The sequence below is a fragment of the Myxine glutinosa genome, chromosome 13, assembly GCF_964187855.1.
Source record: "Myxine glutinosa chromosome 13, kmMyxGlut1.1, whole genome shotgun sequence".
In the NCBI taxonomy this organism is placed as follows: domain Eukaryota; kingdom Metazoa; phylum Chordata; class Myxini; order Myxiniformes; family Myxinidae; genus Myxine; species Myxine glutinosa.
Window position 1 is genome coordinate 28,671,201 of NC_136273.1, and position 27,500 is coordinate 28,698,700.

The 27,500-nt window shown below is 45.2% G+C and overlaps 1 protein-coding gene across 1 annotated transcript in view; it reads right to left on the reverse strand.

The window, feature by feature from the left end:
- LOC144888570 (uncharacterized) overlaps nt 1–27,500 on the reverse strand; it is a 121,243-nt gene that overhangs the window by 34,807 nt on the left and 58,936 nt on the right. The window contains exons 5-6 of the mRNA XM_078766992.1: nt 12,872–14,776; nt 7,803–7,872 (exon numbers count right to left, since the gene is read on the reverse strand). Coding sequence (XP_078623118.1) covers nt 7,803–7,872; nt 12,872–14,776 — 1,975 coding nt within the window. The remainder of the gene's footprint in view (nt 1–7,802; nt 7,873–12,871; nt 14,777–27,500) is intronic.

Sequence of the window (27,500 nt, forward strand, 5' to 3'; positions counted from 1 at the left end):
AAGAAAAAAAAACCTATGTGGTGTGAATGGCAATGTTCCTCGCTGAAATGTGAAAAAACTGAATTACGTGCGAACGCATAACTGTAAGATTATGGCGGCAAAGTTGGAACATCACGTGATCGCTCTGAGCGAATCAGCGTGCTGCTCTGCCATTCCGGTCATAATATTCCTCGCTGAAATGCGCTGAGGGTAAAAATATGGTTTAAAATATTATGAAATAAATTGTTAGGTCGACCATGTTCGTACCAGGCTCAATGGCCATGTTTGTGCCAAATATCAAGTTCGTGAGCCTCTCCGTTTAGGAGTCTATCGGTAACATTACACACACACACACACACACACACACACACACACACACACACACACACACACACACAGTGTTTTATATATATAGATGTTATTGTATGTTTCTATTTAGTTTTGGTTTTGTAATTATTGCAAAACTGTGTAATTAGTCGTTCTTTGTTCGCACCTCATGCGTGGCCTCCCCCCCCCCCCCCCCCCCCGTCAGTATTTTGTGAATATAAGTTCTTTCCCTGCATAGTATTGGCTTGTTTCTTTGATTTTCTTTTCACCCCCCTACATCTCACGAACATCTTACCCTTTGTCCAACGTTTTAAAAACAAAACAAACAAACAAAATTCTTTATTAATACTTTCTCTTCTCCGGACACGTGCTTGTTCACTCTCCTCCTCGTCTCGACTTGTGCCCCGCCCCCTATATCTCGTTTTTTCTTCCACCTCTGCTCCTTCTTTCTCAATCCACGTCCTCACTGAGAGACTTTTCCAGATTATTTTTCATGGTTTTGTTTAAATATTATTTAAATATGTTTAAACCGCAGCCGTGATGCTGACGCCGCCCCCCCCCCCCCCCACCCCCACAGCCCAGAGGGTCAGAGAGCAGTATTCAGGATTGCAAAGCAGATAGCGAAAGAGAGGTGTGATGTGATGGGGGTGAGTTGCTTGAAGGATGAAGTGGGACAAATCGTTGTCGACCCAGATGGAATTAAAGGAAGATGGAAAAGATATATGGAAATGCTGTTGAATACAGAGAATGAATGGGATGGCAACATAGAGAGTAACCCAGTTTTAGGACCGGCAGAGAAGATAACTGAGAAGGAAGTTGAGGAAGCGATAAAAGCAATGAAGAGTAGAAAAGCGGGAGGGCCGACGGGAGTTGTGGGAGACATGTTGAAGGCAGCAGGAAGTTGGGGTGTGAAGAGAATGACAGAGATCTGTAATCTGGTGGTGAAAGAAGGCCGCATTCCAGTGGATTGGGAACTGAGTACCCTCGTCCCTCTATACAAGGGGAAAGGTGACCCTCTGGAGTGTGCCTCGTACCGAGCGATAAAGTTATTGGAGCATGGAATGAAGGTATTGGAAAGGGTGTTGGAGAGGAGGATAAGGAAGAAAGTGAAGATCGACGAAATGCAGTTTGGATTTATGCCAGGAAGAGGAACGACAGACGCGCTTTTCATTGTGAGGCAGTTGCAGGAGATGTACATGGAGAAGAGGAAGAAGTTGTTTCTTGGGTTTGTTGATCTGGAGAAAGCATTCGATAGGGTTCCACGCAAAGTATTGACATGGGCATTGAGGAAGTTAGGAGTGGAGGAATGGTTGATCAGAGTAGTGATGGCAATGTACAAAAGAGCGTGCACAGCTGTAAGGACAAAGGACGGGAACAGTGGTGAGTTTGAGGTGAAGGTGGGAGTGCATCAGGGGTCGGTACTAAGTCCACTACTATTTGTAGCTGTGATGGAGGTGCTGGCTCAGAACCTAAAGGAGGGTTTACCGTGGGAGTTGTTGTATGCAGATGATCTGGTGTTGATTGCGGAAAGTATGGATGGACTGAAGGAAAAGATGAACAAGTGGAAGGAATGTATGGAGACAAAAGGTCTGAAGGTGAATATCGGAAAGACGAAGGTGATGGCAAGTGGTAAAGCATGTGGTGAGGTGGAAAGAACTGGGAAGTGGCCCTGTGCTGTGTGTAGGAAGGGTGTGGGAGTGAATTCCATTCAATGTACAATCTGCGCTGAGTGGGTTCATCAAAAATGTAGTGGTCTGAGAGGCTCATTAACCAGTGTGGCAGCTACATTCAAATGTAAGGTGTGCACAGAGGGAGCTGCAGATGGAGGAAATGTTGAGTTGGATCTTGGAGACGGCGTGAAGCTGGAAGGTGTGAAAACATTTTGCTACCTCGGAGACATGCTGAATGGAGAAGGTGGATCAGACTCGGCAGCGGTTGCTCGAGTGAGATGTGCATGGAAGAAGTTTCGGGAACTGAGTGGCGTGCTGATGAGGAGGGGAGTGTCGTTGAAGCTGAAGGGAAAGGTGTATGCTGCATGTGTGAGAAGTGTTATGATTTATGGGAGCGAGACATGGGTAATGAACGTGGAGCAGCAACGAAGGTTGGAAAGGGTGGAAATGCGAATGGCTCGATGGATGTGCGGAGTATCGTTGAGAGAGAGGAAAAAAAAAAAAAAAAAAAAACACCTTTGGAGGCCATTTTCCCCCGCAAGCGGGGGTTGGCCTTTTTCGGGCACCGTGGTTGTTGTTGTTTTTCTGGTCCCCTTTTTGAAGCAATGTTTTACGGCCGGATGCCCTTCCTGCCGCCAACCCTGTTTGTCGCCTTTTACGACAAACAGGGAATTACCAGTGAACTGGTACTCAATTTGCCGACCTCGGAAGGATGACAGGCTGAGTCAACCCCTCTGGCGTTAATTCAGTGATCGACCGGGATTCGAACCCAGGATCCTAGGATCCTAAGCTGGCACCCTAGCCGCTAAGCCAACGCCAGGCTTGAGAGAGAGGAAGACAAATGATAAATTGCGAAAGATGATGGGAATAGAGCCTGTGATTGATGCTGTGAAGAGGAACAGGTTGAGATGGTTTGGTCATGTGTTGAGGAAGGATGAAAGTGACTGGTTGAGAAGAGTGAGGGAAATGAATGTAGAAGGAAGTAGAGGACGGGGAAGACCGAGAAAAACTTAGCTAAAGATGGTGGAAGAAGAAATGCGGGCAAGGGGGTTAACAAGGAGAGATGCAGAAAATAGGGCAAAATGGAGAAGATCGTCATGGGGACCGCAAGGCTAACCCCTGCTCTTGCAGGGAAAATGGCCTTTAAAATGCATGTTGTTGTTGTTGTATGTGCAAAGAGGAGTGAGATAATTTTCTTACTCTGTCTGCCTGTCTGGCAGTTGAAATTGAAAATCATTCCAAGAAGAAAAGTTACTGTTTTGAAGGATGTCATAATGGAAACAATACGACAGGCATGAATAACTAATGGGAGGCAATGGAATAGACACTGGATAAAATGGCAGTAGAACTGGGCCTCCAAAGGCCTGTAATTTTTTTTCTAGTTATACGCCTTTAAACCCTTTAAACCTTTATCCTAAATGAATTTTGTATTTGAATACTGTACAACACAAATTGCCTTCATAATACTTCCAAGAACCATGCAATATATCGATATATAGCATTAGAGGGTGTGGCATATGAGAGAGTACAGTGTCGGAGATGAGGAAGAAGCTGCCACATGGCTATGTACAGTGCACTTATGGTGATCAACAATGCGTCCATCTCCTAAACTGCGACTCAACATCCTCTTATTACAGTGTATAAAGTGATGTATAATACTGCTTCAGTAGCGCTAAACCTTCAAATTTTTAAAACATTCTTTAACATGTTGACCACCAACTCTTATCGTATACACCACTCCCATTGGCAACCAAAGTATGCATATGCATACACTGTCTTTAAAAAAAAAAATTCAAATTTTACTCTTCTATGAGCAAATCTAAGTTAATTTCTTATCCATTTCTGGGGAAACCTCATCACAATGTTATGAAAAGTCGTAGCAGGCAGTAGGACAATTATCTGGGAGACTGGAAGGACTATTTCTCACACTGAATCGATGTTGGTATTACATCATTGCTAATGGTAGATCGTGTGCTGAGTAACACGTGTTTTTTTCTTTTGGGAAAAGGAAACCTGTCATTCATTACACTTCAAAATGGCCCGTATGAATGCAGATGAAGTGGCAAGTATGTTCATAGAGACTGATGATGATCACATGGTTATTACATAGATTTATGTTGTTAAATATATGTTTTACGTAGTGGCAGAATCTGGTACACCCAGCACTACAAGTATACTCATAGTCGCAGGCAAAGTGTTCAAATCATTGTTTTATTAAAAGTGAAGTATATACCTGAACACAGTGTGGGGTATCCTGCTCGATGAACAAGATCGTTTTGTAATTTGTTCATTATGCCGGCGATAGGCCTGCCTTTCGCAAAGGACACCATATGATTTTTACATCCACCAACCAATGCTTACATGTAGTTGTGTCGGAATTCAAACCCAAGCTAAACGACTTAGAGGCGAGTGTGCATACCTCTAGGCCATTGAACCACCTTTGGAGGTCATTTTTCCCCGCAGAGCAGGGGTTGGCCTTTTTCAGGCACCTTGATCCCCTTTTTGAAGCAATGTTTTATGGCCGGATGCCCTTCCTGCCACCAACCCTGTTAGTCGCCTCTTGCGACACACAGGGAATTATCAGTGAACTGGTACTCAATTTGCCGACCTCAGAAGGATGACAGGCTGAGTCAACCCCCCTGGCGTTAATTCGGCGATCGACCGGGATTCAAACCCAGGATCCTAAGATCCCAAGCCAGCACCCTAACCGCAAAGCAAACACGAGGCTATGTGCATGCGTGTCTGCATTTTTAAAATTCATTTTCTCGGCAGCCATTGGTCCAATTGACATGAAATTTTACCATAGTAGTGCCTCTGCCTGTGGAATTTTTATATTCATAATTATGACGTCATAGGTCACATGGTACAGGCGCCATCTTGGAAAAATCGAAAAATGTTGCACATCTATATCTCTGAAACCGCTGCATGGAAAAAATTTAAACATGACGTGTTGTCAAATACTCCCCATGGGGAATAAGATATGTTAATGATGATGTCATCGGTACCTTAATTATGATGTCATAATTCGACAAGTACAACGCTTGAACCGATCAGTATGAATTGTTTTTCTTTGCAATTGTTGGTACAATCGACACTGAATTTTCAACATAGCCTCCACCTGTATAAGTTTAGTGATAATTATGATGTCATAGGTCACGTCATACGGGCGCCATCTTGGAAAAACTTCACACCTCCATTGAAAACATTGAAACATGGCTCATTGTCAAGTACTAACCCTTGGAGAATAAGTGTTAACTATGACATCACATAATTATGATGTCATAATTCGACAGGGACAATGCTTAGTCTGATCAGTTTGAAATTTATTGAGTGTGATCTACGCAACAATTATATTAGAGAATTTAAATTTATGATGTCATTGCTCACATGGTCTGGCAGCCATATTGGATCAAAGAAAAAAAAAAACCTTCAATAATAGAAGAGTTATCCCACATCAAGTTGACAGTGCAGGGTAAGTATCTTACTATAATTCACCAAATGTCCGTCCGTCTGTCTGTCTGTCTGTCCGTTCGAAGGTACCGTAAAAACTGCTGAACCGATCGCAACGATATTATGGGTGGATAATCCTGGGAGCTCCAGGAGTAAAATAGGCTATTTAGTTTTCCCAATTTCAGCTTTAGTCTCCAGCATTCTCAGGTTTGGAATCCCGCATAACATTCGTGTTCGCATAACGTTCATTGTGAAGATGTTTTCATTGTGACGATGTTGTTTTCCCGGTTGCCGCACAAACGGCTGCACCGATCGCTGCACAGCTGCACCGATCGGACTCGGAGACCTCGGACAAAGACCTTTTATAAAGACACGGGTTGAATCCCTGCTTGAGAGAATTCCAACCCCTTCGCTCCCCGCTATCATGGCCGTCTCTCCAACTTACAATCCCACGAGATATGCGGAAAGGACGACCCAAAACCAACATCAACATCATTCGTATGTAAACATCATTAAAAGTAAATAATGACCTCAGCCAAAGTTCAAACGACATTTAATCTTTACATGAGAGAATTCCACATAGCTATTTGGGCGGTGAATACGCTAACAGATCGCTGTCTCCATCTATCTTGCCAAGGCCGTAACAGCTATCGGCTCAAAATCCTTTTAACTGTTGATTTGGTAGTTTTTACAATGAAGGAAACATTAACAATGTTGTTAAAAGTTTATTTTGTGATTAATTGGAGTTATGTTGTTTGGAATGAAAAAAAGAGATATCGAGTTCAAGTGAATGACGACATGCCGTGATAGTTTCTACTTTCTGAACGTGAACTTCGCGGATCGCCATATGCAGATTCGCCACGGTCCCACAATCGATGTTTCTATACGTGAACGTACCCGTTTGTTTGCGAACGGGTACGTTTTTCATGGAAGTCCTTCACGAACTTGCTGTCCATGTCTGACGTGCGACTGAAGGTGCTACAGGAATGTGGAATTTATTGGTTTCATGCTTTGGCATTCACCGTATCTGCATTGCCTGTTTGCTTCTGGCCTCCCACCCGTGCGTAGCACTGGTAATCTCCCTAGTTCCATGAATACCATCTGGTTATTGAATGTCAACTTTTTAATGTCTCTTAAATGTAATTATTATTATTTGTTTTTTTCTGATATTTGTATACCTAGTACACTTATTTGTAATTATAGACCTATTTGTTGAATAATTTATTGTTGTTTGTATGACCGTGGTTGATTTTGAATTGTTATACATTTTTTTCTTCTTTTTTTTTTGTATTTGCTTTTCCATTCAATGTAAATCGATTTTCTCATTTTAATGTAAATAGGATCTTTTTTTAGTCTTTGGACAATGGTCTTTTTTGTCAATAAAACCAAACTTATTATTATCATTATGTGTTCCAATATACCATGGTTTCGACCAGTTGAGAGTGTGCCTCATGGCTCTTTGCATAAATGACGCAACGGCAAAATTGGCAATGCGCGCGCGTACAGACACCCACACAAAGCCACATAGGGCCAGTCACACACAGTCACACACAGTCACACACACACACACACACACACACACACATCAAGAGAGCTACAAACACTGGTGGTGTTCCCATCTTCCTCACTCCTCCACTGAAACGTCTCCGGATGGTACTGCCACAAAAGTGAGAAAAGAGAAACAAAAGAGTGTAGGTGGGTGGTATTAAGCCTGGATTTTGGGGGTTTACCCATGAAGGGGTTACTGGAACAATGCATAATTCCTGGAAGACCTGTGGAAGGACTCAGTGGTCAGAGGAGGTGAGACCAGAGTAGAGGCGGTTAAAAATAAATAAATAATAAATAATAAAGAGGCCACTGACTTGCCTGCGATACGAGAGCAACAAACCTTGTGCTTCAGATTTATCACGGGAAATCGCAATCATGTAGAGGGTCTTAGATTCCACAGAATCCAGGAGAGATGAATGTCTTATTGGAGCCCCAACTGATCGAGGAAAACAGTACTGTACTCCACTGAACTACAAACAAAGGCCTAGTCAGCTGTTAGTTGAGCCAACATGAATGAAATATTATGTAATGCACAGTGTGAAGGGTGGGTGGCAAGACCAGTGTCAGGGAGCATTACGCAAGAGTGGGAGGATGTTTATTCTAACCATTCAAAAGTTTCACCAAGCTCTTTTTGCTGTAACATCCGAGGCAAATAACGTATGCAGGTGGGCTTCAAGATTTCCCTCTTTAGTCCAGCTCTGAGGTTCGCTTTGTGCTTTAGTTATTGCTTCACGAATACACAGCCTTCCTCATGGAAATATATAAAATGGTGGATATTCATAAACTCAAATTATTTCTCTCGTTTCACAATCATTTTCAAGTTCCCACCTTTGTGCAGCTCTGTGCGTTTGCTCCTTCCACTCTCCATCCAGCACACAGGAAAATATTCCGAAAGACCCTAGGGCAGGGTAGACAGAGAAAAACAAAGAATGCGCCGGCCAATATAATCAACCACCACTGTAAAAAGACAATTTTGCTAAAAGTCACGTGGGATTCGAAAAGCTTCCAAAAAAACAAACAGTTTTAGACATCCATTTAAGGGATTACATAGACAATGTTAGGGTGTTGAATGAAGAAATAGTCTTGCTGGTGAAGGACATCATGCATCTTGCATCGGTGGACAGTTAGAACAGTGAATTAAAATCAATTAGACGCTGGTCGATGTATGCTAACTACCTTGTTAAACAAGGAAAGGCTGACATTTTGGGCCTTCACCCTTCGTCGGAACAAAACAGCAGCTCCCCCCTTGCTTCCCACGGTGGATAGCATACATCGACCAACGTCCTGTCGGTCTCTTACATAACTAGAGAGTTCATAGAACACCTTACGCCATGCAGTGTTCGAGTATACAATTCAATTTAAATGAAATGAAGATTTTAAAGGTCGTATGAAAAAATTATAGTCTGGAGGTTTACGACTGTTGATGCAGTGTCTTTTACACCACCTTACTTAACACAACACACAAGTTCTTCGTGCTTGTGTTTGTATCCTTTATGATATCGCTAAAGCAGTACGTTTCCTGTTAGGAATTATTTTCAATATTGGTTGACTGCCAGACAGGCAGAGTTTAAAAAAATAAATAATCGCACCCTCGTCTTAAGGAAGCAGTTCAATTTGGCATTTTAATATGAAATAAGCACAGCCTAGAGACAAACGAAACCCTTTAGAATTACCCTTTAGAACCCCCTAGAATTACACTTTAGAACCCTATAGAATTAACCATGGTGGGTTAGAAAAGTTCTTTTTCATTTTTGACAGACAGAGGACGTAGCCAAATATTGAAGCGGCTTCACCGCTTTAAAATGATCTCATTCCTCTCTGCACATGCGCGATCGGGCCAAATTCAGAGCCAAAGTACTAATAAACTACAGGTTTATTTTCCGATTCGTGTTCAAAATTGAAATTCAATTCAATTTTCATTTTCAAACATTCAAAAAAAAAAAATCAAACATTCAAAAATTCAATTCAATTCAAACATTCAATTGAAATTGAGTTTTCCTTGATCATAAACTGACGTTGGCAGATGGACAGACGGACAGACAGACAGAAGTGAACCAAATGATTAACCCCGCTTCTTGCATTGCATGCGTTGGGTGATAATATAAAAATTGTTGGTGTCCAACCATGCACCCCATGATATTTTGACACGACTCGGTTTTTGCAACACTTTTTGCCCGAAGACACTCACTGCATAACTGACCAAAATGACACGATCTTGATGTGCTCTCTTGTGACATCACTTTGCAATGCATGAATGACATCACTTCATATTGTAATATCATGACATCAATCTGATTCAAGTGTTAAGCTGGAAATACACCACGGCGATTCGTCTCAGTGCCACTGGCACCTCATAATCGAGTGCGTATTGTCTGTCGGTGCCTAGATACCTGATTTCACCCAAATGTCATCATATAAGTGGTGCCGAGTTGGACTTATTCTCCTCAAGTAAATCGTATGCGATTTACCAACAGCTGTTGACATCACATGCATCTTTGACATGATTCACATGTATATGAAGCCCCATCAAGTCAAGGTGAGGGATAGGTTTAGCATTTGCTACCCTCCTACAGCCAACCCTCCTACCTCCACTCCATATGAAGTAAGCATTGGAACTGTCTCCACAATTTCATCCCACTCTACCAGAGCATCCCCTATGATGAATAACACCTAAGGCATTAACATAATCGATATATTGCATTTGTTTCTTAAAAATAGAAATTAATTTGGCAATTATTTTGTGTTACGGTTCACGGGTAATAGCATACTGTAGCGACCCATGGGTCCCCCAAGCAAGACCAGCATCAGAATCTCCTTGCTCCAGCCGGTGACGTCACCGGCGGGGATCCGCGGCGCCAGAGTGGCTGGTCACGTGACCACCAAAGCGTGCCGCGCGTGCAGGTATAATCAGCTACACCTGTTGATCACGTGACCACCGAAGCACGCCTCGCTTGAGAGGCGTGGCTTTTGGTTTCGGTTTCGGTTTCTGGTTGTGCTTTATAATGCAGCCGATAAACGGGCTTTACAGTGTTCCCGAGTTGGTTTTACAAATAAATATCTTCTCGGACGAGTTTGTGCCTTGCCATCCTTTTGTCCGTATTCTGCTGGAGCCCGGACTCCTTCAATACAGCATAAAGGCTCCCAAGTTAGTTATTCTATTATTAAATGTTCCGCATCGGCCTCCCTTGTGTCTAGTGTATTTCAAAGGGAATAAGCATTGTGAGGAATTAGTTAGGGTTTTCTCCATCTTCTCTACTTTCCTTTTATCTCCCTTTTGGAGGCAGAGGTGCTCTCCTTCTCTCGAGCCACAAAGGACAAAGCACATCATGCCTCATTGGCATATGCGTGCCAAAACCTCATTCAAATCTGCACACCATAACCAAACTGTCATCACTGCCGCATCGCCAAATCAACCAAAGTTTAACTAGCACCAGACTACCAACACCTCCACCCAACAACACCACACTGCCTTCTTCCACTGCAAGGCCAACGACCAACATCACACTTTTATTGCTCACCATTCACTCACACTTGCACCTTAACCACAGTCCCACTACCACAAAACTGTGCCTCCCTGCTGCAACCAACATCTTGCGCTGCATGAGGGAGGACACCATGGTGCCCGCGCTCACTGCACCACGACCAAGAAGTCCCGCTTCTGGATAGCGCAAACTTGCGCTAACCTTCCCATGGTTCCCCACTATCAGCGAAGACCCTCTGGTCGTCTACCATGCTCCGAGCTCTTGTCGGACATTCGGGCGGCGAACGAGGAGTGATACAGGTCTGCCCAATGTTAAGTGAAGAGCTCTGGACTGTGGCCCATCCCGAAAATCACCACCACATAAAAGACGGGATGGGAAATCATCACCAAACAGCCACACCACATAAAAGACAGGATGTGAAATCACTCTAGACAGTGCAGTACAGTTCAGACTGAGTCTACAGAGACACAGTTCGGGACAGATCCGTTCAGACAGCATCTACAAAGAATTCCACTGGATCCAGCACAGACAGCTCAAGAGAGGACATGGCACCCCAGGACAAGTCAGGCCGGAGGTGCCAACCTGCGGCATTCAAGCCTGCCAGAGGAACAGGCGTCGAGCAGAGGAGCAGGCCGGGAAAGTCCATTCAGTCTAAGAGAGCACAACAAGTATTACTCCCCATTACCTTTCCCCCAGCACAGGGAAGCGTCAGAGTCGTCAGTCCTCAAGCGGTAAGCCAGAGGTAATACCAGCCTCACCCTGCTCTGTCTTTCTAAACTTTCTACCATTCCTTTGGGTGCGAGTCTGATTTGACACCAATGTGATGTTAATTAGGTAAGGTTGTTTAAGGGGTATTATTAGATGGGTAATAACTACACTGTGTCTTTTTGCTTGTGCATTGCCACACCACACAAATGTCCCCATTGTTGTCTTTTGCTGCACGACACAATATATGTATGTTTGCAGTACCTTGTGAATAAACTCTAATTGTTTGAAGGTGCCACATAACTTTCCTTGCCCCCTGTAAATAATAAACCCCCATTACAAATGTTCTTCCAATCTGCCAGTGATGTCTTTTCTTTCATTGGTGTAGCATAGTCCGCACTTGTGTTAGCCGGGACGTTCTTCCCTACCGATTGGCTCCACACATTAGCTGGTCTGTACTGGGCAGTTTGCTTGGCTGCTCCTGATTAAATAAGATAAAGATCACTCTGCATCGAGGGCTTGATCCCCGGTTAGATAAGCCACGTCACCCCACCCCCCCCCCCCACCCCTCCCCAGATAAACGGTGTCAGACGGAGGACCCTAGGATATTTGGTTGACTATTTGGCATTTGTGGTTAACGTTATTATTGACAACTGGTGGCCTCAGGATGAAAGGTTGAACAGAATCTCTCGGAATCTCCCCTTGTGGTGAACCCCAAACCCCGGATCCGTAACAATATTAAAATGTATTTTTAATTATTTGTTTATGAAAAGAAAACATTAATAACTCGAGCTGGCAGGATGGCCTAGAGGTGCACACACTCCTATCTAAGCTGTATAGCCTGGGTTAGAATCTCGGACAAGCTATAAACTGTCATCCCATGTTTTACATATTTCACAGGCAGGATGCTTCATCAATGTGTATGTTGTTGCTCAGATGAACCTTAAACTGGATGTCCCATCTGCCTCATCAGTTGGTGGACGTTAAAGATCCCCATGGTATCCTTCACGAAGAGTAGGCAAGCTATCACCATGAACAAATTACAAATTCCTGCCTTAACATGCAGAGGGTGTTGTATCAGCAGCAATAGCCATGACCTCAGCCAATGATGCTACTCACAGCCATGTGATGCAAAATAAGAACGAATGCAGAATAATAATAATAAGGGAATAAGAATAAGAAAAGAAAAGAAGAAGATGAAAAAGAGGAAGAAGAAGAAGACGAAGAAGTAGATGAAGAAGAAGAAGACGAAGTAGAAATCAATAACGACAATCTCTCACAAACCCCACCCTCCCCCTTCCCCCATCCCCACCCCTCCTGTCAAAACCTACACCCCCAACCATAGCAATGACCTCCACGAAATGCACATAACACTTTGAAGCAATTTCTTCATTTTTTAAAAACTAAAAGCCCAGATATAAACGTTTTAATGCACGTTCAATATTGTGATAGTAATATCCACTTAAATTAGCAGGTAAGTGTGTGGTGTTGAAGGGGAGATGTTAAAAGGAGATACAAGAGTAGTTATTGTACGAACACTGTTAATTCATGATACATGTAAGTTAATTATAAAAGCATATCGGATGTTCGTTTAGATTCAATTTACCAGAAGAATAAAGTACGTACGTGTAGAGGATGAGATCCAAAAATAAACTTCAACTGTGTTTAAGTTTTACTTTTATTAAACATCGCAGTTCCTTCTGTACTCACCGCTCATGAAGACACTGAAAAACTTCCGCGAAAAGCTGGACTCGCCAACATCATCAGCACCTCCACTTCTGCTCGACTGTTCGGTCACTTCTTCATACTCCTCTCCAACCGCCGGATTAAAAGGTGACCGACAGTAAAAAAATTCCTGGTCAAGAGAAGGTTGATCGTAGACCTCAGTGTTGAAAACTTCATCACTTTCATTCTTGGGATCTCCAAGGTCAAGATCTAACATGTTGTGTGGTGAAAGTAACCAATCAGTCACTGCCTCAAAGGATAAGGCTGTGAGGTCTGGGGTCAATGCCATTTGCCTGATGTGCAGGCCTCCACCGACAAGTTCTAACTGATCGTTTTCATCTACTACAAGTGTGTATTTTACTGAATCGTAAGCAAGGGCTGCAGAATCTTCCATGGAAACCCGTTCAATGGTCGAAGGTGGGTAGAATGTACCATCCAGGACAAAAGGGTCAGATCTAGCAATTGCATTGGGCTGATCATGCTGGCTACTGACTAACGGCAGGTCCAATTCAGCGTCTGTATCTTTATTACACACTTCAGACGAATTTGTATCACCATCTACGTTGGAAACCTGTTGTACGTCGTACGTTCCTACGTATCCGCGGCAGATTTCCTCCGGACGCAAAAGGCGTAAGGGACCAGGAAAAGTCTGGCAATTGTCAGGGTCTTGTAATGTGGAACTGTCAGAAATTGTTTCAATGGAGTTGAAGTCTATCTTATCTGGTTTATCAGGTCCTCCGACACTTTGCTTTCTATCTTGCCAATTATCAGTTTTGTCTTCTTGCTTTTGCAAACCTTGTTTACCCTCCCTCTCAAACAGAGCCTCGAGATCAGCTTCTTTACATCTGCTGCACTCCTCATCAACTTCTCTTCCATGCTGATGCTCTTTGTTTTGCTCTTGCATATCTGAGGTTTTGTCTCTATCCTTTATCGGTAGCCTGCACTCGATATGTTTTCTCCCTCGATTCTCTTTTATGTTTGCCACCCTGTCCATTCTTTTTGCTGCACAAACATCATCCATCTTTTGCAAAGTTCTGGAGCTGTCGTCCTTAGTTTGTGCACCTTCACGGATTTCAATTACGTCATCTGCCGCACCATGCCCATTAACAATCTTATCCTTCCTCTTAGTTTGTTCTTTCTTATTTTGTTCTTTATCTTTTCTTTTTCCATCAAAAGAAGGGAATGCCTTTTCAGGCCTTACCTTCTTTTGCAAAATCTCAGTCGTATTGCCAGCTCTCTGCTTTTCATAGACGTCAACCGTCTTGTCTCCATCCTGTCGACCAACAGTTTTTTCTCTCCCACTTGGTTCTCGTCTGCCCTCTCTTTTGTCCCTTCCTCTCTGCTCACAACTTTCTGCCAACTTGCTGCCTTTTCCCACCTTCCGTGATGTTTTAGCAATTTTATCTCCTTTTGTTCGTGTTTTACAAACATCCATGATTTTATCACACTTTTCTACTTTAGGTAACGTTTCAGCAATTCTGTCCCTCCGCTTTATCTCACAACTGGCGACTTCATTGTCTTCTCTTTGTACTTCACTCGCATCAGGATCAGTGTTTCGCAGACTATCACCTGCACCATTATCTGTTTCCAAATCTGTTCCCACAGTTCCGACCGTCGCGTCTGTGTCTGAACTGAGAGACATCCGAGAAGGGCCGGGAGAGCGAACACCGTTTCTTCCAGTTACCCCAAGATCCACAACTTCCTGTACTTCTCCATTTCCCCCACTTTTGTGACGGGGCAAAAGTTGGCTCAGTTGATCACGCTCCTCACCATCTTCACTAGTCCCTACACATGCCTTGGCCAGTAGTGCCTCTTTTTCTTCAGTAATAGCCGCATCTGGAACTTTTTTTCCACTTCCTGCTGTCCTGTCTGATGCAGCTTGTACTGGGGCTGAGAAAAAAAAAGAAGCAGAAAAACACAGTAAATGAGTAAAGATGACGCAGACAGCACAAAAGCACAAACGAGTATGCAAAATTCAATCTCAGTAATGCTGCCTACCAAGCAAACTGCTCGTCAATTGTTTTCTTTCAATCATTTACTTTACAGATGATACAAATTACGTTTAGAGCGACAAAACCCCCATGATTGAAAAATAAATGAAGATATGACAGCAAATAATGGTACTATCCAAGCAAATAACCTTATAATGATGAAATGAAAACTGTAACAACCCACCAAGTACTTAATCTATTACTCATGCAAATAAACTACTCATATAGTTAACAGAGATAAATGTTATTGAGAAGGACCCCTTTAAAGATTGTGATTTTGGGTTGTGATGCAAAATCTGAAGATGCAAAAAGAAGCGGTCATCATCATCATAAAATTTAACACTGTCTGGGGTATTGTGTTCTATTAACTCTCTAGTTTCTTTTCTGTTATTCCATTGAATATTTCAGTAATACATATATACCTACAGCCAAACTATCTTTTAAAAGACCTCGCAGGTCCCCCATTATTGTGTGCTCCTGGCCATTTTGATGAGATTTTATTTCCTGCATTATATGTTTTTCGTTATATCAGCTTGTGAGTGTGCTTTATGTATTTATTTGCCCGTTTTCGTGTTTGTCTATCTTTTGTCCCAGGATTCTCCGTTTTCGTCATCCTATGCCTTCCTATAATAAATTGCTGTTATCTAAAAAGATGTTTTATGTGGTGACTCGCCATTGCAGATTTTACACATGGAACCATTTCGGAACGGTAAATCCTTTGAGGAGGTTAAAATTGATAGTGTTCTCTCTAAGAGGCCGACATAATTATCAATATTAAATTACTAAGGTACATTAAAGTACTTGTACTTTGATAAAATTAAAGACAAAAACATCAAAATATAAAACCTGTCAAAAAAAACATCAAAATATAAAGCCACAATGTCGTGCCGGTACAACCTGGCGTACCAAATGACGTCAAACTGCATCATTGTTAATGCATGGCAGCTGAGCCAAGAATAGTCTTTTGAATATCTGGATTGCCAATGAAAACGTCTCAGAGCAAATAATGGGCATGCTGCTCAGGAATTAAGCATTTCCACATGTACACGACTCACATTAAAACCAGCTTTGCAGACATTTTGTGTGGTATTTCGATACAGAAAATAAAGTTTCTATGGAGTTACATTGATCAAACTGAATGCAAAGTTCGACAAAAACTAATCAACTATAGTTTTGGTGTTTTATCTCCGAGAACGGGCAGCAGAAAGGAAAATAGCTGCAGTGATTGACAGCGGCACAACCAAGCACACACTCAATGGTTGGGCCTCTTTGGATATTCTCATCTGAGCACTTAGCTCATGATGCTTAAATCCCATGTTCAAATCCAATTTACTGTGTAATTGGCCCATTGTCTAATAATGTCTTTATAATTAATGTACAAATAAAGCGATGTCGACCAATATAGCAATATATGTTTGGTAGAGGTGGAAGGAAGCACATACATGCATGGAAGATACGTATTTCCCTACCTCGATGTGACACTTCAGTATAACGGGATTAAGTAGTCATCCTCCATCCTTACCCGCAATCTTCTTTACCCCCATTGCCATTCTGCCTATCTTACTTTCAAGTTGCTGTTTCCTCCCCACCACCCCCATCCATGTGTATATTATATATATATATATATATATATATGAGGGTGGGCTTCAAAAAATCAAAATGCAGATTTTCTCCGGGACATGGTCTATTTTTGTTCCTTTTGGTGTCAAAGGAAACCACACCAAATTTGAATGGAATCCAATAATATTTAGGGGTGCCACATCAGTGATGAATTTTCCCCCATGCAAAAATAGGAATTCCCATTTTTTGGGCTGTATATACACAAAATAAATACATAATTATATATATACATTAAATATAATATTAAAAATAAATATATAGTAAATATACATTAAATAATAAATATACATAAATACACATTATACATTATATATATACAATATATTATACATACAGTTTTGAGACTTCCTATGATCACTATCTGGGCAATTTTCATGCATGTTTTGTACAGGTTCCCGGGGTCAGGGGTACGCTTTTTTAGTGTGTAATATGTAGGCCTAACTTATTGACTGTGGCTCTTTTGTAGAGAGTGACCCTGTGGAGTAAGAATTAACAGGATTTTACCCACATTCTTGCTTATTTTGCAGATATGGCATGTGCTAGTACCAGTGTTTCATTGAAAACTCGGGCTCAGGATAATGTGTATCTCATTGGGTCCACTTCTGGAGATGCCATCAAAGGTGCCAAGCTCCCGACTGTGCATCAATCTCTTGTCCTGTTTTTCCATCACCTGAAGAAGGAGAATCGCACTGCCCGGGAGAGTGCAACCCTCACCATTGAAGAGGTTGTGAAGTTCTGGGAAAAAGCTCACCTACCTACAACGACGAAGCAGCACTGCATCCATCGTTTGGAGAGGCTATATGAAGAATATTTAGGGGTATGCTCCAAAAAGGTGCAAAGCGGGGTGGTGTGACCCAAGAGAAAAAGGAAGCATCCTTCAAGGCCTCCTTGGAGAAGACGTTTGATCTTAGGCATGCAGATTCGGAGGCCATAATCACCAACCCCGAGGACAGGAAGTTTCTTCACGATCAATTCTCAGAGAGGAAGGCTTCAATGGGATCTGTAGACACTGTGTTGGAAGCAAAAACGTTCTTGTGTGTTTGAAAGATCAGCAGCCACGAGATGATTATCGTGAACTCCTAGAACTGACTGTCATCTACATGGGAGGAATCCCACCTCGTGGAATCCGGATCATGGCTCCAGGAGCAATGCACAGAGCCAGATGGATGGCAAAAGCACGATATTCACTACAGGTGTTCATGTTTCGGTCAGAGTTCCACTTGACACTTCGAGAGGCGAGAGAACTCCGAGCCTTCAACATTTTTGTCTGCCTTGTGTATGTACAGGCTTGGTTTCGGGCTCCACAAGCTATTGAGGCTCCCCTGAATGACATTAACCTCTTCAAGAAGTTGGAAAAGTTTGAACAAATCAATCAGAAGACGGCTCAGGCAGCCTTGAAGGCACTTGGCCGCCACACGTGGTACATGAGCCCAGTACTAGTGGCATTTGCATTCTTTGACACCAGAATTGACAAAGAAAGCAAGATCAATATGATTGAAGCATTGAAAAATGACGGTGAAAACCCCTCTCCAAAGAGACAAGCTATCAAACGAGGAACCGCCCTGTCAATCGCTGGCCTCATAACAAAACACACCAAGCATTTCTTCAGCATCCTAGGGACCCCAACTGATTGGATGGATAAGGATCCTGGTTCATGGGAGCAAGAAACCAGCTTTCAGGAAGCAAAGAAAGCCGCCAGTGGCTCAGTCGTGGTGAACGACAGGGCAGAAAGGGGTGTCGCATTGATACAAGACTACAATAAGCTCCTTACAAAGGATGAAGAGCAAAAGCAAGCTCTGCTCCAAGTTGTTGCTGCTCACAGGAAGATGTACCCCGATGCCAAGAAGGCAACAGTGGTGAAACAGGCCCAGAAATAGGAGTTACATTTCTCATTATATTTGGGTTTTTAAATATTATGTGATATGGTGTCTCTTTATTTTATGAACTGAACATTTGGATTGTTATCATTGAATTTGAGTTTTCATAGCAATATAGTGCTATTTGTGCAGCTATTGTAACTTGTGTTTGCTAGAATACAAAGAAAGTGAGTGGAGGGTGGATTTTCATAAAACAAACTTCTGGTTTTGCTTTCGATCCATATATAGAAAAGTTTTGTAGACACCTTTAGTTTGAAGGCTGATGTGGCACCCCTAAATAAAATCAGATTGCTTTCATATTTGGTGTCTTTTCATTTTGGAACAAAAGGAACAACATAAAGCCATGTCCCAGTAAATATTTAAAAACAATTATTTTGAGCACCACCCTAATATATATATATATATATATATATATATATATATATATATATATATATATATATATATATATACATACATAAACATATATATACATATATATATATGTATATATATATATATGTATATATATATACATATATATATATTGTTGCGAATATGGAATTTGGCCTCCATATCCGCTTGTAAATATTCCCCCTATCTTCTCCAATACTCCCCAACTTTCCCCGATCCCCATTCCCTAGTCCATTGCATGTAAATAACAATCAGTAGAGCCGACCTTCCCCTTATTCCCCCATTAAATGTCGTGCCCAGGTCACCGCACCACACGTAGACAACTTTCGGACATCTTCCTAGTTATTCTTATCTATGTCAGTTAAGGCCTCGTCTCCATTAATTATGACTCTTCGTTGCACCAGAATGTGATTATATGGCATCAGTAGTGAGTTTAGGACACTTTCCCATACCTCCTTCCATCTTCTTCCCCAACAATTACAACAACAACACCAGGAGATGGCGGCGGAGCGGGGGAGGATGCGTCCTCACACCGGCTCGATTAGCGCCATAGACCATGCGCTCCACGGGGTTACCACGAAGGGGCTCCTTGTCAGCTCCTCGTCAAGGGCGGAGCCTGGTAAACCCCCCGCACGCACCCAATGAGAAGCAACGTGCCGATTCCACGAGGCGGAGCTAACGAGCCGAGGGCGTGTCACTCCCCGCCGGATATACGCGGCCCCGCGCCGGATGTGACGTGAGATGCGCCCCCAGCTTGAGACGACAAGACGCCACCTCGAGCGCTGTGAAACCTCCTGCATCTACTGGACCGTACAGTACCCTGTCCTTGAGCCAAGAGTGCACCTTGAGCCATCGATTCTGCCTTTCCTGGCCATCAATCCCCGTGTGAGTCAGCCTTTGTCCCGTTTATCTGTCGTCTGTTGGGAATAATATAAGAGTGTGTCTAAGTGCTTGTCTTTCTATGCTGTACCTCTCGTCTTGTAATCTAACCTTTTCCGTACGAATATACTTGAGAATCGAAACATTGGTGTCGTATTGTGTTATTGTAATCCAGCCGGGTGTCTTCTTTTTCTTATTGAGCCAGCATCGCGCGACTAGTCAACGTTCGGGCACAATCGGGTAACTTGTGCAGACGTGGTCATACCATAAAACCGCTCGGTAAATAACATCCAAACCATGTCCGTAACAATTGGTAGTCAGGAGTTGGGATTCGAACCTGGGACTAAATTTATTTAGCCCAAATTTTGACACCAATTGTACTATTGGCAGTAACAATTGGTGTCGAGGAGTGGAATTCGAACCCGGGACTAAATTTATTAGGCCCAAATTTTGGGAGGGAAAATCGATTCGGAGCGCGTACTGCGCTCGACGAAATTATAACGAAAAAAAAAAAAATTGGATTTGTTTTACGAAACTCGAATTTGCAAGTCGCGCTATGGCGGATCAAGACGGCTGGGGTCCGGTAGGGGAGAGTGAAGCAGGGTCGGTCCAGGACCAAATTGAGGGACGTGAGGGAGAGCGAAGCAGTGAGGGCGGCAGGTTCGCAAAATAGCGCCGTCACGCACGAAGTAGCGGGCGCGCAAAATGGCGCGCTCGCTCACGTGGTTGAAGGGTCCCAAAATAGCGGCGCCGCGGAGGGCGAGCCTGCGGTGGCGGCTGGGGACGCTGGCAAACCGGGTTTGACCTCAGATTATTCTTGACCCAACTGAATGCAAAAATGGATAGGATGGAGGGCCAAATGAGGGTTGATAGTGGGCGATTAGAGGGCCAAATGAGGGGTACCGGTGAGGGATTAGAAAGAAATTTGAGGGTTAGACAACGGGATAAAAGAAGTAAAGAATGGGTTTAACGGGGGTAGAAAACAGAATGGCCGCTCAAGAGAATCAGATAGAGGGAGTGAAAAATGGGTTAACGGGGGTAGAAAACAGAATGGCCGCTCAAGAGAATCAGATAGAGGGAGTGAAACATGGGTTAACGGGGGTAGAAAACAGAATGGCTGCCCAGGAGAATCAGATAGAGGGAGTGAAAAATGGGTTAGAGGGGTTAGAAAACAGTATGGAAGGCAAATTGAGGGACATGAGGGACCAAGCGGAAAGGGAAGTTAAACAAATGGAGCAGCAGATAGAGGGGGTCAGAATGGGGGGTAGAAACCAAACTGGATGCTCACAGGGAGGAAATGGAGCAGATGAGGGTGGCATCTGGGCAGGGAGATGCAAGTGATGGGAGAGGAGATCAGAAGAGGAGTGAGTGAGGAGGTCGGAGGAGTGCGCGAGGAGGTGAGGCACTGTAAGGAGCACATGGAGAAGGAGGTGAGAAAGGGGACTGTAAAGTTACAAGGGGGCATAGAGGACCTGACGCAGGAGGTGGAGCAGCTGACGGTGGGACAGACGGAGTTAGTGGAGCAGGTTCAAAGGAACACTGCGTATTAGGAGGTTTAAAAGCGACACAAAACGGAATAAAAAAACGACTTGATAGCGACAAAAGAGGGAATGTCAGATGGTACGTGAGGGACTGACAACGAGGTTGGACGAGGTGATAGAGGTAATGGAGACGAAGGACCGGCAGGTGAGGACGCACATGGAAACGGTCAAGGTAGCCTTAGAGGATGAGCTTGAGGAGACGTACCGGGGAATAAAAGAGGTGAAGCACAAATTAGAAGAAGTGGAAGAAGGGATGAGCGAAATTAAGAAGCGACGGAGAGGGGATAAGAAAGAGATAAAAGAGGAGATAAAAGAATTGGTCCAAAGTCTGTGTTTGGATCGTGATGATGTGCTCATTAACCGGATGAGGGATTCGCAGGTGATGGAGGAGAAGCGAAGAGGAAGAGGACCCGGTGTAAGTGGTGACCAATATGGTCGTGCGTATGATGCGCCGGGGGATTTAATAAGCTTGGGGGTCGAGATAGACCCGGGTGTTCGTGAGAGGCCGTGGGTGAAGTGTGCGACAGGTCTGGTGTGCGAAAGAGGAGGTGTGCGAGACAGTCCGACTCTGGGGTGTGTGAGGAAAAAGTGCGTGCCAAGGAGTGAGTGTGCTGGCGAGAGTGAGTCGGTCGTAGCGTGTGTGCGAGGGAGCACATGGGAGCGCGGTGTGGTGGTGTTACAGAGGGTGTGACGGAGAGTGTGCACAGGAGTGTGCGCGAGAAAGGTGTGTGACGGACAGGTGCATGAGGAAAGAGTGCGCTGTCAGAAGTAAGGAAGAGTGTCCACCTGTGGTGAGTGTTACAGAGGGTGTAACGGGAGAGTGTGCGCGAGAAAGGTGTGTAACGGACAGGTGCATGGGGAGAGAGTGCGCTGTCAAAGGCAAGGAAGAATGCATGCCTGTGGTGAGTGTTACAGAGGGTGTGACGGGAGAGTGTGCGCGAGGAAGGTGTGTAACGGACAGGTGCATGGGAAAGAGTGCGCTGTCAAGAGTAAGGGTGAGTGCGCTGTCAGGAATGGAGGTGGAAGTAGTGAGAGTGACATGGAGCGTGAGTTAGTTGTGACAGGTGAGCGAGGATGTACACCTGGGATGGAAGGATGCACACCTGGAATGGTAGAGCGTGAGTGGAATGCACGCTGGAGTTGGTGGTGAGGCACGTGGTTGGGTGTGCGAATGAGGCACACCTGTGATTGTCACAGAGGAGGTGACCGAGGAGGGGGCGCGAAGCGGTGTATTGGTGAGGTGTGCGACCAACGAATGTGTGCCAAAGTGTTCGGTGGTCAGGTGTGTGACCAAGGCTGTGAGTGGAATGAGAGTACCGAGGTGTGTAAGGAAAGGTACGAGGAGCATGGGCACGGCTGGATGTGTGAGCAAGGAACGGGCTGCGGGGTGTAAGAATCCAGGTGAAGCATCGACGTTAGACGGGATAGAGTTTTAGAACGACTTATAGCCGAATCGGGCCCTCGGTGCGTGCTGGGCCTCGCTTTGAACGGCCGCGTCCAGGCTCCACTAGGCGGAGCTGGCAGCCCGATAGGAAGGGTCGTTATGGCGACCACGTTTTGTTGAGACGTGCCGGCAGGTCGAGATCGGGACATTGGATGGCTCCACGCCGAGGTGATGCGTGGGATCTCGGCCCGGGTAAGCCCCCGTCCCTGCACCGAGTGCCGGACGCATCCAGCCGCTGGCACAAAACAACCAGCATCCATTGCTTGGCTTTACGAAGCCGGGCTTTGGACGGGAATTGGCGCACCGAGAGGCAGTAGTGAGTAGACTGGGTGATGAGGTTAGTGTTTTGGCCCCAAAATTAGAGAAAAACAAAATTTGATGATTGGCAAAGGATTGGCAGAGTGATGATTGGTAATGGTACAGTGATTGGCAGATGATTGGCAGATGATTGGCAAATTTTTAATTTGTTGAAATTTGATGTGCAAAATTGGTAGTGAGAGACCCCCGATGTGGTGGGATGGCATCCCTGCCACCCTTCCCATGTGTGGGGCAAAGGAGCTATAGCTTATGGGGTGTATGGCAGTGAAAACTAGCCCGGGTGGGTTAGGATATTGTGTGTAGGGATCTAGAGAAGATGACCTTAGGTAACGTTAAGGTTAGTTAGTGACTGATACCTGTAGTGGGGACGCAGGTAGATTAGTGTGGATTATAATGACGAGGGAGCGCAATAGTTAAAGGGACGACTGGGAAGCGCAAGTTTCAGAAGGGAGTAGTTAGCTGAGATGATGCTGTGTGTGTGAGGATTGAACAAGTGTGATTGCACAGGTGTGCAACTGGACAGGTGTGTGGAGCAGTGTATGAGTAGTGAGTGTTGTGGATCAGCGCGAATGCGCTTGGGGAGAGAAGGGTGCAGGTGGCACCAGGTGTGAGAGCACAGGTGTGCAGGTACAGGTGTGTGGAGAGAGTTGGAGTGAGTGGTACGGAGTGGTGTGCATGGTGCGAAGGTGTGGATGGGGGAAGAGTGGACCCCTTTCACGAGTACCCGGGGCGGGTAGTGTAAGTGTTAGGTAGAGGGTGCAGGTAAATTGTGGTTGGATATTGGCATTTGTGGTGCGGTTGCAGAATGGTATTGTGGATGGGTGCATTAGTGTTGTGGAAATGGCTGGGCGTGTAGCCTGTTAGTGTGTGTAGTTGGTTGGGCACTCCACCACTGTGAGGATGTCGGCCAGGTGAGGCCGCAGGTGGGCTCTGGGAGCCGGTAGTTGTGAGTGGGTGCCTGAGGATCCCGGGTGTGGATCGGGCAGCCCAGTGCCAGAGAGGGCACGGAGTGGGGAGAGAGCCAGAGGGCCTTCCCCTGGTAGTTAGGTTAGGGTAAGGAGCAGGTAAGCTCGGAGGCAACTGCAGTGGTGGAGGTGTGCAGGTGGGTAGACCCACTGGGAGAGGTACACGTCGCAGCCCAGAAATTGTACGAGGGCACCGGGAGATGAATCGGGGGAGTGAGACCCCAAATTGAAGAGCACCACAGTTTGGCCAATGGGAATTGGTTTTTAGAACCCATAGTGTAAGAGGGCCAATGGTTTGGCCGGAGAAAGACCCCGGGTAGTGTAAAGTTGTTAGTCATTTAGGAAATAGTTAGGATTGAAGAACCTGTCGCACCATACGCAGCCACTTACCTGTGGTGATGATGATGACTCCACACCTGTGTTTTCTTTGTTTGTTGCAGGAAATGAGATTGCTGTGGATTTGTGAGACGCATCACGACGTGGATGAGACATTGGGGTGATTCCATCTCTCCCTCCCTAGGAGGGACTGATGATGAATTGGTAATGGCAAATTTTGATGTGCAGTTGGAGATGGCAAATTTTGATGAGAGTTGAAAATGGCAAATTTGATTGGTTAGGAGGGAGAGAAGACGAATTTGGTTTATGGGAGGAACGGGGAAGACAGTAGGGATGTTTGTTGATTTGTAAAGTAGATGTTTATGAGTAGTGTTGTGTTTTGTGGATGCAGTAAGGGGTAAGGGAGGGGCCATGTAGGTTACCTGGTGGGGGGGGCGTACGATAGGAACGTACCTGTCTCACCTGGTTCCCATGTGCCCCCAGTGTGCATCACCTTACATTGCGTGCACTTTTGCGCCCTTACCACCTTACTCACTTGGTTCTTCTTTTGTCTCCCACCTCCGAGGATCTGGCTTTGGGGTAGAGAGAGAGGAGAGAGAGGTGCTGGCTGCGCAGTTGTGGGCCTGCACTTTCGCTGTTTGCTGCCGGGATCGATACACCATATGGACCGCAATGGTTGTGGCCACCCACAATGGACCGCAGTTCGTTTGCGGCCAAGCACCACCCGGGGATGGACCTATGGGTCAACGTGGCACCTATGCCATAAAGGTGAACCACTGTTAATTAACACCACCAAGTGCACCACAAGAAGAGCAAGAGACACCTGCAGGGTTAGGGGTTGTCGAATTTATTTTTATTCCAATGAACAATGGTGACTGCACCGATTGGTGGTGGGGTGGTGCTGTTGATGCTCGGGAAGGGTGCTCTGCACGTTATTAAAGGCCGTCGGCCACAGAGCACTCGTGGGTTGGTGTATCGATGTTGGCAAGCGCGCTCTCTCTCTATGCATAACATCTGCATGTGTTCCTCCAAAAACAGGTCCTGGATCGTAGTGTAAATAGCAGCGTAGTCTTGTAAATAATGCTCCCTACCGGCTGTATGTTTAGTTTGAGGATTCTTTCCGGATTCGGTTATCCTGTGGGTGTGTTTCTGTGAGGAGAAGGGTGCAACGTCGCAGGGGGACATATTTACTCATTTGTGAATATCTGTAAAACTGTCGCACTCAGGGTAGAGTTAATAGTAGAGGGAACTACATTGCGTGCCACACTAAAGTAGGTAAAAATTTATCGGGTCGGGACGCCCCGAGGGTAGAGAAGGGTGCAATGTTGCGAATATGGAATTTGGCCTCCATATCCGCTTGTAAATATTCCCCTATCTTCTCCAATACTCCCCAACTTTCCCCGATCCCCCATTCCCTAGTCCCATTGCATGTAAATAACAATCAGTAGAGCCGACCTTCCCCTTATTCCCCCATTAAATGTCGTGCCCAGGTCCACCGCACCACACGTAGACAACTTTCGGACATCTTCCTAGTTATTCTTATTCTATGTCAGTTAAGGCCTCGTCTCCATTAATTATGACTCTTCGTTGCACCAGAATGTGATTATATGGCATCAGTAGTGAGTTTAGGACCTTTCCCATACCTCCTTCCATCTTCTTCCCCAACAATTACAACAACAACACCAGGAGATGGCGGCGGAGCGGGGGAGGATGCGTCCTCACACCGGCTCGATTAGCGCCATAGACCATGCGCTCCACGGGGTTACCACGAAGGGGCTCCTTGTCAGCTCCTCGTCAAGGGCGGAGCCTGGTAAACCCCCCGCACGCACCCAATGAGAAGCAACGTGCCGATTCCACGAGGCGGAGCTAACGAGCCGAGGGCGTGTCACTCCCCGCCGGATATACGCGGCCCCGCGCCGGATGTGACGTGAGATGCGCCCCCAGCTTGAGACGACAAGACGCCACCTCGAGCGCTGTGAAACCTCCTGCATCTACTGGACCGTACAGTACCCTGTCCTTGAGCCAAGAGTGCACCTTGAGCCATCAATTCTGCCTTTCCTGGCCATCAATCCCCGTGTGAGTCAGCCTTTTGTCCCGTTTATCTGTCGTCTGTTGGGAATAATATAAGAGTGTGTCTAAGTGCTTGTCTTTCTATGCTGTACCTCTCGTCCTTGTAATCTAACCTTTTCCGTACGAATATACTTGAGAATCGAAACATTGGTGTCGTATTGTGTTATTGTAATCCAGCCGGGTGTCTTCTTTTTCTTATTGAGCCAGCATCGCGCGACTAGTCAACGTTCGGGCACAATCGGGTAACTTGTGCAGACGTGGTCATACCATAAAACCGCTCGGTAAATAACATCCAAACCATGTCCGTATACATATATATATATGTATATATATATATATGTATATATATATACATATATATATATATATATATATATACATATATGTATATATATATATATTGTTGCGGATATGGGATTTACATCCATCCATATCCGCTTGTAAATATTCCCCTATTTCCTCCATACTTCCCAACTATCCCCAATCCCCCATTCCCTAGTCCCATTTTGTGTAAACAACACTCTGTAGACCCGACCTCCCCCTATTTCCCCCATTAAATGTCGCATCCAGGTCCACCGCATCTCACGTAGACAACTATAGGACATCTTGCTAGTTATTCTTAGTCTATGTCAGTTAAGGACTCGTTTCCATTGATTCTGACTCTTCGTTGCACCAGAATGTGATTGTATGGCACCGTTAGGAAGTTTAGGACCTCCCAATACCTCCCCGCAGCTCTTCCTCACGGTTCAGCAACAACAACAACAACAACAACAGTGGCGGCGCGGGGAGTGTGCGTCCTCACTCCGGCTTGGTTGGTAGGGGGTGTTGGGAGTGCACCAGGCCTTTCCAACGAGCCGCCATCGAGCATGTGCTCGACGGGGTTACCAAGTAGGGGCTCGCTGTCAGCTCCTCGTCAAGGGCGGAGCCCGGTAACCCCCGCACCCAATAGAAGCGGCGGACCGGTCCCATCTGGGGCGGAGCCAACGAGCCGAGGGCGTGTGACTCCCCGCTGAGCATGCGCAGGAAGAGGGAGGTGACGTCAGATGCGCGCTGAGCTTGGAGAGAGAAGGACGCCACCTCCGAGCGCTGTGACACCTCCCCGCATCTCTGGACTGGACCGTGCTTTATCCTGTCCCTGAGCCAAGGTGCACCTTGTGCTATCGACTGCCTGTCCTTCCCT